Source organism: Drosophila obscura, unplaced genomic scaffold (assembly GCF_018151105.1).
Source record: "Drosophila obscura isolate BZ-5 IFL unplaced genomic scaffold, ASM1815110v1 contig_201, whole genome shotgun sequence".
Classification (NCBI taxonomy): Eukaryota; Metazoa; Arthropoda; class Insecta; order Diptera; family Drosophilidae; genus Drosophila; species Drosophila obscura.
In genome coordinates, this window is record NW_024542792.1 from 341,540 (window position 1) to 353,688 (window position 12,149).

Below are 12,149 nucleotides of genomic sequence, written 5' to 3' on the forward strand. Positions count from 1 at the left end.
AAGGTAATTTCTGCAGTAAAATTTGGTCCCACTATTCCGTAGTTTCTGCAAAAACAGAAGAAAATAAACTTTTCCGTGAGATTTGTTCGCACAAATTGTGAAAAATACAATCGATTGGAAGCGCGCTATACCCCCGTTCGTCCACCACATATGTTTCGGAGTGTGCGGCTGGCAAAAAAGCCACAACAAACGCAAAATTAAAGTTTCGCACGCGAAGAAGAAGAACGGACAGCAGCAGCTATAATTGTAGATGTCTTATTGTTGTTGTTTCTGTTGTACCTGCCCCGACTCTCGCCATGACGCGGAGATGATGCTGCTGCTGCTGGGGCAACACTGAGGCAAGGCAAGGCAAAGTAAAATTGGTCGAAATATGTGTGTGCAACAAACAACTACGCTGCAGTCGATGATGCAGATGGCGACGACGTCCCAGCCCCATTGATATCATATCGGGTGTGGGGTGGGGAGCATTTACTTAGGTGGAAAACTAACTATCGCCCAGAACTCGTGCGTGCCACAAAATTGCGCCAATAAGCAAAAGAGAGGCGAACGCAAACGCAAACATCGTTTGTTTTATTGCATTCCTCGCTCGCACAAACACACACACACAAAAACACAGGCAAGCCAGCATACACAAACAAGCATCAAGCAGCACAGCACTCACGCACACTGGCCAAACTCTCATCCAGCAAACACACGCGCACGCACATTGCCCACATCATATGTGTTCGTGTGTGTACATGCTGCAGCAACAGAGATTTTGTCCACTACTCTCACATACACACACATGCATTTACGCAGCAAAACGCAGCACAACAAAACTACCACCACCACCTCTCCGCCGCAAATGTTTCGCTTGAGGTAAGTCCCATCAACATCAAGATGCAACACTTGCAACAGCGGCAACGGCAACGGCAACAGCAACAGTAGCAGCAAACAATCCTAACAACAATGGCAGCAAAAGTGCAACAAATTGATTTGTGTGTGTGTGTGTTTTTTTTTGTTGTTTGGAGAATCCAATAAAAATTGGAAATCGCTGACAGTCCGCGGTGTGCACTAGTGTGTGCTCGCTCCCACTAATCGCTGGCATACGGTCGCGCGCTTTGTTGTGTTTTGCTGTTGCTGCATTTCTCTCGCTCCGCCCCAGGATGCTCCTGTTGTTGCTGCTGCTGCTGCTTGACAGTGTTGCAAAAAGGTTAAATTAATTATGCATTTTGTTCGCTTTCAGTGAGAATCCAAGACATTGAATCGTTGAACCAGTCCAGGCCTCAGGAAGAGCACCAGAAGGAAGAGTCAGAGCAGCAGCAGTAGCAGAAGCTCGCCAAGATGTCGCGCTGGGGCAAAAACATCGTCGTGCCGCTGGACTCGCTCTGCAAGGAGAAGGAGAACACCAACCGGCCGACAGTAGCCCGTTCCGTGGGCACCGTGGGAAAATGGGGCAAGATGGGCTTCACCTCGACCCGCACCTACACACTCTCCGCCCTCCATCCGATGGCAGCGGCGGCGGCGGCTGCCGCAGCAGCGGCCAGTCCTGCCCAAAGCCCGGCCTCCACCCACGACCATGATCCGAACGACCTGTCCGTGTCTGTGCCGGAACCGCCCAAGCCCAAGAAGTTCTTCAAGTCACGAAACGCAGCGCCGCCCGAGGTGATTGCCCAGATCATCCAGCAGATGCCGCACTGCATCGCCACGTCGCCGATGCGGGATCAGCACGGCACGCCCGCCGCCGCCCACGAGACCCTCAAACAGAAGCTGGCCAAAGGCAACTCCGCAGAGCGGAAGCGCAAGTCTCCCAAGAAGAAGGCAGCTACGTCGGCGACGCCAACCACGCCATCCACGCCAGGTGCGTTCGGCCTCGACAAAGATGACCTGGATGCGTCCGCGGACCATCTGGAGGGTGGTGACGAGCCCCGCTCGACCAAGAAGAAGCGGCCCAAGGAGGAGAAGAAGCTCAAGCCGGAGGCGCCGCCATCGCGCATACTGGGCCGGGCCCGCAAGGCGGTCAACTATCGCGAGGTGGACGAGGACGATCGCTATCCCACGCCCACCAAGGATCTAATCATTCCAAAGTCGCGCACCCCAACGGAAACGGTCACATCAGCAACGGCATTGGCTGCCACCTCCACGGAAGCCATCACCTCGACAGCAGCCGGCAGCAGTCCAGACTCTGGCCCAGCGCTGCCGCCCCCCACAACGGTGCCCAGTGCTGTGGCCGCGTCTGCTGCGACAACGCTGCCGCTGCCACCAACCGCCTCCGCCACGAATCCCACAAGTGCATCCCGCACGCCGGAGCATCCGCCCATTGTGCTGCGCATTTCCAAGGTGAGTGTGAACCAGCGCTGGCTTAGCTCTTAGCTCGAAGTTGGCTCCCGGGTATTGGGGGGTATAAAATTACTAAGGACTTGTTGCCTTGCGGTCTACCAGGAGTAGCAACCGTAGGAGTAGCTTTAGCTCTGCCCATCCGCCTGAGTTCGCCTGTCTGTCTGACTGAATCCCTGGATATTGGACAAACACCTGTGGCACTCACTGCCTCCAGACGTGTCTGGTCAATCATTCAGAATGTTGGCTATAAAGATATATTTCCATGTCTTGTGTGATTGCCAAAGGCAATCCTTAACAATTTTCCTCCTATTGGATGAGAGTTTTGTTTGAAAAGTTCCCTCACCGAAATCCATTGAAATCGAATAGTCCGGGAATTAAATTTAAATATAATTTATAATTATAAATATATTTATAATTATAATAATATTATTTATCTTTTATAAGATTCCCCTTTTTTTATATATATATACACATTTAGAGGGTATCGTAATATTCATTCTTGATCAGCTCAAAGTCGATATATATTCATGTGCTTTAATTCTTGAGCATTTTGCTCTTTATGCCATACAATTCGCATCCATTCGAAACATTTTCTGTTGGTGCAGCAAGTTTTCCAATCCACAAGTTTTATTTATATTTATTATCACACATTTTCCTTTAAATCCTGCAATATGCACTTACAAATTTCTAAACAATTGAATGCCGAAAATCATTTCGTGCATATTTACTGTTGTTCGATCCGTTCGCTCTCTTCGCTACGAACCACAACTATATTTGATTCCGTTATAAAATATTAAAACTTACACAATTAGTGGAGTACCCTCAGTTTTTTGCAACGTTCTTTGCTTTGGAGAGCGAGCCGCGATCTCTCTCTCTCTTTGGCTAGTACGGCTCTCACTCACCCCTCTCTATGGCGGCTCTCTTGCTCGCGCTCTCGCTCTCTGGCACTTCGAGTGGCGCGCTGAGTGGGAAAGAGAAAGCGACAGCAACAGCAACAACAACAACGGCAGTGTTAAATTACGCGCGCTTTTACATTAAACGGAGTTTTTTTTTTTTTTTTGGTTCTTTCTTTCGTTTTTTCTTTCTTTCTGTTTCTGTCTTCGGGCTTCGTGCTTCTGCCTACTGCTGCTCTTTCTGCTTCTGTTGTTGGCCTTACTTACCTTGTGGCTAGCTTCTTTCAGCAGTCAGTGTCGCCACAGTTGTTGGCGCCGTTTTTTCAGACGCCTGGGGGAAACGAAACGAAACGAAACGCGACACCACCGCCGACACAGACAGACAGACAGACATTTGAAAGCCGAATCCGAACCGAACCCAAATTATTTCAATTTGATTCTAAAAACGGATCGAATTTTGAATCCATTTTGCAGGGCACTTCGCGTTTGGTCAGCACGGACAGCGAGGAGCCGCCCAGCAGTTCGCCAGCGCACCATCAGTACCACCAGCAGCAGCAACAGCAACAGCTCCTGCAGCAGCAGCATCAGCAGCACCACCTCCAGTACCAGAACCAGAGCCAGAGCCAGCAGCAACAGCAGCTGGAGGAGCAGCCATTTGGAGCAGAGCAGACACAGACACAGACGCAGACGCAGACAGCTGGAACAGCGGGTGGTGCGAGTGGTGTGGTGGATCGAAGAGACGACGAGAGAGAAAAAGTTCCTGCAATTACGCCAAAAATCATTGTGAAACCTTTGCGACCGCCTGGGGCCGAGGTAACGGGTGCCGCTTCCGGCTTCGAAGAGCAGCGTCAGCCAGAGGAGCCCGCCGAGGAGGACGCCGACGAGGAAGAAGAGGAGGAGGAGGAGGAAGAGCCGCCCGAGATCAACTATTGCACTGTGAAGATCTCACCGGACAAACCACCGAAGGAGCGCCTGAAGCTGATCATCAAGACCGACGTGATCCGGAACGCCATCGCCAAGGCAGCCGCAGCGGCGGCAGCCAAAGCAGCCGGGGAGGAGACGCGCAGCGAAAAGAAGTCCAAGAGCAAGAAGCACAAGCACCTCAAGCACGCCCAGCTCGAGCAGCAGCAGCAGCAGCTGCTCACCAACGCCAGCGCCAACAACAGCAACAACATCGCCAGCGGGGGAACAGTGGCCAGTGCGACAGTCACATCGACAGCCACGGCCACGCCCACGCCACCATCACAACGGAGGCAAACTCAGAGTTTAAGACGCCGTCACCCCACCTGGCCCTCAACGATCCCACGCACCACCAGCAGCAGCAACAACAACAGCAGACGCAGCCAATCCAGCCCCAACGCGGCTCGGTGATTTCGCCGACAACACGCTCGGATCACGACTTTGATTCGCAGTCCTCGGTGCTGGGCAGCATCTCCTCGAAGGGAAACAGCACGCCGCTGCTGCTGGCGCAGGCCGTGCAGGAGGACAGCTGCGTTATTCGGAGCCGGGGATCCAGTGTGATTACCAGCGACCTGGAGTCGAGCCAGCACTCGTCCCTGGTGGCGCCGCCCTCGGACATTGAATCGCGCCTGGAGTCCATGATGATGACCATCGATGGAGGGTCAGCGGCAGCTGGCACCACGTTATCGGATGTGGCACCAGGACCGCTGCAGGAGGATATCCTGGCCGTTCTCCGCGGCGACAATGTGACGCGTGTGAATGGTGCGCCCGAGGAGCCTCCACCAGCCGTGGACGAGCCGCCGCCCAAGCGGACGACGCGCGGCAGGGCCCGCAAGGCCAACAACAATGTGGATGCGGCACCAGCGGTGCCGGCAGCGGTCACCGAAACGCGGACACGTGGCAGGGCCAAGGCAGCGGAGACAATCACATCGCCCGTGGCTGCGTCTGTGACCGTGCCCAAGCGGACCACACGCGGCACTCGCGGCGCCAAGAAAGTGGAACCGGAGACGAACATGGAGGTGGAGGAGTCCGGCCCGCTGGCTGGCACTGAACAGGAGGATGCCACCGCAACGGTGACCACCTCAGCGGTGACCCTGCCGCGACGTGGCCGCAATGCCGCCGCCCGAGCCAACAACAACAATCTGTCCAGCATCAACAACAATATCAACAAAATAGCTGCCAATCTGTCGGCCAAGGCGGAGGCCAGTCGTCTGGCGGAGGGAGGCGGCCCGGCTCCGGGTGCGCGCAGCTACGGGCGAAAGCGGAAGAACCAGCAGGTGACGCAAGTGGTGCCGCAGGAGGCGGCAACGGCTGGTGAGGGCGCAAGCGCGGAGAATGCCGCTGCCCAGCGCGATGAAGAGGATGACGAGGAGCTGCCGACGCCCGCAAAAATTCCGCACACCGAGCCCGAGCACGACGCTGATGCTGATGGCGATGCGGATGCGGACCACGAAAACGAACCGGATCCTGATCCGGATCTGGACGAGGCCGACGAGCTGTCAAACAACTCAAACTCCAATTCGAACAATTCCTCGCTGCAGCACGACGGCTCCTCGTCGTCGCCCCCGCCGCGCGACTTCAAGTTCAAGGACAAGTTCAAGCGCACCCTCACCCTCGACACCCAGGTGGCCAATGCCAATGCAGAGGCCGCTGCAGCAGCCGCCGCCGCAGCTGCCGCAGAAGCCGAAGCTGCAGCAGCACCAGCAACAACAGCAACGGCAACAACAACAACAGCGTCAACAGCGGCAGCAGAGGGCGGTGCCAGCTCGACAACGGTACCAGTACCACCACCGCCAGCGCCAGAGACGGAGCAGCGTGGAGCCGTGAAGCTGGTCATTTCCAAGAAGAAGGGCAGCATCTTTAAGAGCCGCGCCCTGGTGCCCTCCGACCAGGCCGAGCAGGCGGCTGTGGCCAAGCGGCACCTCTACAAGCACAGCTGGGATGCGGCCCTCGAGGCGAATGGCGGCGGCACCGGCAGCGATGCCAGCAATGCCTCCGCACCTGGCGGCGTCTCCTCCACGGGCGGCAAGGACCATATGCTGCATATGCACCTGCTCGCCACCAAATCCGATGGTGACTTCTGCGACAGCCCCTCCTCCAATAATAATACGAGCAGCGGCAGCTGCTCCTCCTCCACGCTGCGCGACGACAGTCCGGGCCTGGGCCTGGGTCTGGGCAAGGTCTCGCGCAGCTCGGCCAAGCAGATCAGCATGCCCGTCGCCCATGCCATGGTGGAGGGTTTCGACATGGACGCCGCCGAGGTGGAGGAGCTGGGCCTGGAGCGGGTCGTTGGCTTGAGCAGCGTCGGAAATCTAGTCGGTAGCGCAGCTGCAGCGGTCCCATTCGGGTGGACCGCAAGACCAAGGAGTACTACACGGTGGTGCGGAATGTGAAGACCGCCCATCAGATACAGGAGATTGGCGAGTACCAGGAGATGGACGACGACGTTGAGTACATACTGGACGCACTGCAGCCGCACAATCCGCCTGCGACACGTTGCCTATCCGCCCTCCAGCTGGCCACCAAGTGCATGATGCCCGCCTTTAGGATGCATGTCCGTGCCCATGGCGTCGTCACAAAGTTCTTCAAGGTAAGTCCCGGAGGAGAGTTCGATGGAATGATGGAATGATCCCTACAATTTGTATTCCGTGTCTGTTTTTTAGGCCCTGTCCGATGCCAACAGGGATCTGAGCCTGGGCCTGTGCACCTCGGCCATTATGTACATCCTGTCGCAGGAGGGCCTCAACATGGACCTGGACCGCGACTCGCTCGAGCTGATGATCAATCTGCTGGAGGCGGACGGCGTGGGTGTGGCCGGAGCGGCACCCTCGGACCAGCGGGCCAACTACGAGCGGAACAAGCAGAAGGTGCGCGAGCTGTGCGAGGAGATCAAGGCACAGGGCAAGGGAACCCACCTGAATGTCGAGTCCATTACGGTGGGCACTCTGGCCATGGAGACGCTGCTCTCGCTGACCTCAAAGCGGGCCGGCGAGTGGTTCAAGGAGGATCTGCGCAAGCTGGGCGGCCTGGAGCACATCATCAAGACGATATCCGATTTCTGTCGGCCAGTGATTGCCTGCGACATGGACATGGAGCGTCAGATCACGTGGGTGCCGGTCCTGTTGGACAACATGCAGACGGTGGCCCGTTGCCTGCGCGTCCTTGAGAATGTCACGCAGCACAATGAGGCGAATCAGCGCTACATGCTCACCTTTGCCAAGGGCCGGGCGGTCGACACACTCTGTCTGCTGTATCGGCTGTGCAGCCGTCAAATGGTGTTGCATCCATCCACCACGGAGCTGGCCACGGGCAGCAACAGCCGCAAGGAGCATCCGGGCGTGGCCATGCGCGAGCTCCTCATAAATGTGATGAAGGTGCTGATCAGCCTCACGCACACCTTCAACGAGGCACATCCATCGCTGGGCGCCGATTTGCTCGGCAAGCGTGGAGACGTGATCGAGACGAGCTTTCAGCTCTTGCTGCTCTCAGGCAACTACATTCCCGAAAACTGTGTCTTTGAGCTGAGCATTTTGGTGAGTCTCATTGAGGGGGGGGCGTAGGGGGGACTTATTGATCCATTTGTACTGATCCTTCGCCACCGCCCATCAGGTGCTCACACTGCTGATCAATCTGTGCATGTACACGCCGCGCAATCGCACCCATTTGATGGAGGCATTTGCCCCAGCCGAATATGTGGCGGACACTCCACCGGTGCAGGGCAGAGTCAGTGCACTCCAGGCCCTGATCGAGTACTTTTACAAGTGCGAGGAGCTTGCCAGGTGAGTTGAACAGGCGCCAGATGCCGCAACACGCAGGACAAAGGTTTATTGTTATTGTGTTATTCCGCCCTTGCAGATTGGTGGAGAAGAACACCGACGCCTTCCTGGAGAGCAACGATACGGGCAAGAAGAAACAGGAGGAAGTCGAGGAGACGGTCAACAATCGTAAGTAGCTTTATCCTGTCTGTCTGTCTGTCCAATCCAATTCAATCTTTAATCGAATCCATTAATAGTGCTTCAGCGCGCTGGCCACCACATGGAGCACACGCTCAAGGGCAGCTACGCGGCCATTCTTGTGGGCAACCTGATAACCGACAACGAGCTGTACGAGGCAATAGTGCGGCGCCAGTTGCGCGGCCACAGTTTTCGTGAGGTTGTCGGTGTGCTGGAGAAGTATCACACCTTCATGAACCTGACATCCAGCGTGAGTAGTCCCTCCCGCTCTTTCCCAGAAGTCTCTGTCTAACCCCCTTTGCTCGTTATCAATCGATTCCACAGCTGGAGGCGGCTGTTGTGTCTCACATGAAGTCCACGAAGCGCATCATCGACAACTTCAAGAAGCGCGACTACATCTACGAGCATGCGGACGAGCTCGATGACGGTCTGCCGCTCAACCTGGAGACAACGGCGCAGGACCATCAGGATGAGTTGGGGGCGGGCATCAGTGGGGATACGACCACTTCCTCCTCGACCTCCTCGTCGCCCACATCGTCGACGCGTGTGCCGCGCGTCTACAAGACATACAGCAGCCATAGATAATTGCTGTAAACGTGAGATGAGAGAGTAGTAGGAGGAGGGAGGGAGGAGTCGACAGCCTACCACCAAAATATAATTCTGTTTGTGATTATGTAATTCGTTTATGTGTTTGTATGCCACTCTATATCTATACTTGTGTGTAGTGTGTGTATGTATATGTGTATATGTATATGCCCCCTGCCCCTGCCCCATACCCATCCCCCTTCACTTGGCTACCACATTATCCTTAGCAGATAAATACATATATATATATAAATATAGATGTTTATATGTATAGCCGCTATAGGGACATAGGGATAGTAATGTGAATGTGTGTGAATATTGAATATGTGTTTATTCGTTTGTATTAACCCCCCAAAAGTGATAGCAAACTCTTGAGCATGGTCAGCGTTTAAACTACAAACCCGAAACCGAGCAAACCGAGAAACCAATTGCGGAAAGCGGTAATCCCAAACCAAACTGCAAGCGAAGCGGAGAACAAAACCCTGCTGTACCCAATCGAACTAGAAACCGATTCCGTAGCCAGTGCCCCGTAACTGGAAACGATACTGAACCAGAACCACAACCCGAACCCGAACAACACAAAGATCCAAATCCACTACTGATATGTGTACGTTATATAGTCATAAGCAATATTAGCCTAAACTAAACTGAACCCTACTGCTTACCGAAACATGTAAATATTGTTTAATCAGCGATTTTATCGAGTGCGTCTTAGTCTTATAGTTATTATTTCTAATGTGTTTTTTTTTTTTTACCTATTCGTACTCTTAAATATATATTAAATACACATCTCTTTATGTTGTAATCTTAGGATTACGCATTCTCTCAATATATTAACCAGAGATACAGACAGAAATACCGCGAAAAAGAAAGAGACAGTGGCGGAGAGAGAGAGAGAGAAAGAGAAGTGTTGTAACGAAAGCGGTAAAGGAGAGAAATTTTAGGATTGCATTAAGTGCATAAATAAGAAGAGTTATTTTATTGCCTAAACTTAAACCTCCTAAACCTAAACCTAAGCTAAAGAACACACCCTACTTATAAATCTAAAACTGATTAATAAATATATATATATATACTATATACCATAGATATATAAATATATGTATGTAATGTGTACGTTTACAAAAAACAAAACCACAAAAAATGTAATATTTAGGCTACAAAAATCAGAGAGACAGTGGAAGAGATTAGAGCGATAGAGAAAAAGAGGGAGAGAGCGAGCGAGACGAACGCGACGCTACGCGAGAAAGTGAGAAACAATTTCGGGAACAAAATATATATTTATTTTGTGTTTTTAAAATTTGTCGATAACGTGAAAAAGTCTATATCTATATATATATATATATATATATATATGTATGTATATTAGGAGTACGTCATATATTGTTCATGCAGAAAAAAAAGAAAGAAAAAATAAAACCAAAAAAAAAAAAATATAAATATATTTGTTATGTATTTGTTTGTAATTTGAGATGGTACCAAAAAGATGACTCTTCAGGAGCGGCAAGAAGTCCTTGTAGCAGTTGTGGGTATCGCCAGAGACTTCCGTTTGGGGCAAGCCATGGAGGGCACTCATGGTCACAGACTTGCATTAATTTCAAATGCGATCAGCAATAACTATTTTTCACTGTATTTTGGATTCGCTGGTACGTGATGGGTGTACTATTTAAAAATAGGGGAGAGGTGTACTATGTGTGCGGTCGGCCTGTCCGGTTTGTGCTCGGGGCGTGTTACTTGGGGTGTATCAAACAGGCGGACAAAATGCTGTGGACAAAGGCCGGGACCTGTATTTATAACTTGCGTCAAATCGGCTACAGATACCGGTAAAAAGTATAATAAAAATGCCGCCAACTCCATTTAGCGGAAAAAAAATCACAATTTTGCATTTGAAAGCTTAATATTTCCCAGACGGTAAGCTGAAGCTACATAGTGTTCAGGTCTCATTTATTGATGCATTTATCAGCTTTATAAAATGTCAAAGTTGATAACAACCAGATGTTAGATACTTAAGTTAAGTGAAAAATAGATATGAATGAATGAGCAGGTAAAAAAACATGTAAATCTAAGACAAATTTAATATTAATGTTTCAAAGCAGCTTGGGCAGAACAACAAATTTACAGGAAAAGGGTATACAAATGTCCATATGATGGCAGAAAATGGTCGACCTGCAACAATGACGTCACATTTAGTCAATATTTACGTTTTATGTTTGGCCGTTTTTGTTTGAACCCTAATATCTAAACAATCCCATTCCAAATAGGTTCTGAAAACTAGCCAATCCTAAACAAAATTTATTGAGGATTCGGATAAAATTATTTTTTTAGGGATTAGAGGGCTAACTAGCTAGTAATATTAAACGGAATATCAAATTCGAGGAATATCAACGTTGAATGTTTTGAAAAAAAAACAATCGATACTATTGTGATAGTATCGGGCCCAAATAATTATTAAAAAACCATTGAAACCTTTTAGGAACTTGTCCATTGTTAAAAATTAGATGCCACCTGTCGATTTGTTTACAAATGTGTCTTCGTATTTTATAGCAGCCAATCCAAACATATCAAAAGCGCAACGACTGTAGCTCGATACTATCATGATAGTCGCAAAACCGTCGATAGTAGAGGCTAGCAGTAAAATATCGATACTATCGATGGTTTGACACCTTTACTGAGACGGCGATGCAATTTATTTTCGATCAGGTGCGCGTCTGTTTATTCTCGTTCGTTCTAAAGGAGTGCTAAATTCGTTGTACATTCATTCAAAAAAAAAACACTGGAAGCAAACAAATTCGAGTAAAACAAACATACACAGAGTTGAGTTTTGAGCCCACACACACACACACACGCACACACACGGACACACGCAGACAGCCAACCGCGATACGGGAGCGAGACAAACGTAGAAAGGATAAAACGAATAGGAAAGAGGAAGTGGGCGTGACATACGCCAGAGGCTGGTCGTCAGGCTCCTTCCTCCCTCCTTCTACGCCCAAATTACTGTCGCTGCTCGCTGCTCCTCCTGCTGAATACAACGCGAGGTCAGAGGAAGACAGAGCAGAGGCTGGTCCCTTTTTGCATCCAAGGCTGCAGCCAGCGACTGACTGCTGGCTGACTGACTGGGACCATGTCCAAGGTGCTCAGCCCACAGAAACAGCAATCCGTCCGACGCGTCGGCATGGCCATGGGCGTGAGCGTGGCGGCTGGAGGCCTCGACGAAAGCCTGGAATTCAATGGCAGCAGCTCGATCATAGATTTCCTGGCCAAAGAGCAGGACTGCGGCGTGGACGACGATCCGGAGAGCATCTTCCAGGAGGTGAGTCGCCTCTCCGACAGCACCGACACCCGCTCCGTGGACGAGCTGCTGCAGGAGGCGGAGCGCCTCATCCAGCAGCAGCTCCGCCTGGGCGGCCTCACCACGGATACCGTTCGAACCAGGCTG

General features: G+C 51.4%; 1 protein-coding gene across 1 annotated transcript; it reads left to right on the forward strand.

Annotated features, from left to right (window-relative positions):
* The first annotated feature begins 21 nt into the window (after positions 1-21).
* On the forward strand, positions 22-8,886 carry LOC111075672 (protein wings apart-like). The gene is given in 13 exon segments (XM_041593994.1): positions 22-858; positions 1,226-2,319; positions 3,687-3,830; positions 3,900-4,412; positions 4,466-5,486; positions 5,532-5,840; positions 5,961-6,503; positions 6,506-6,762; positions 6,836-7,705; positions 7,782-7,951; positions 8,028-8,116; positions 8,185-8,375; positions 8,450-8,886. Coding segments are annotated over 12 exon segments (5,364 nt in total). The 5' UTR covers positions 22-858; positions 1,226-1,323; the 3' UTR covers positions 8,711-8,886.
* The last annotated feature ends 3,263 nt before the right edge of the window (positions 8,887-12,149 follow it).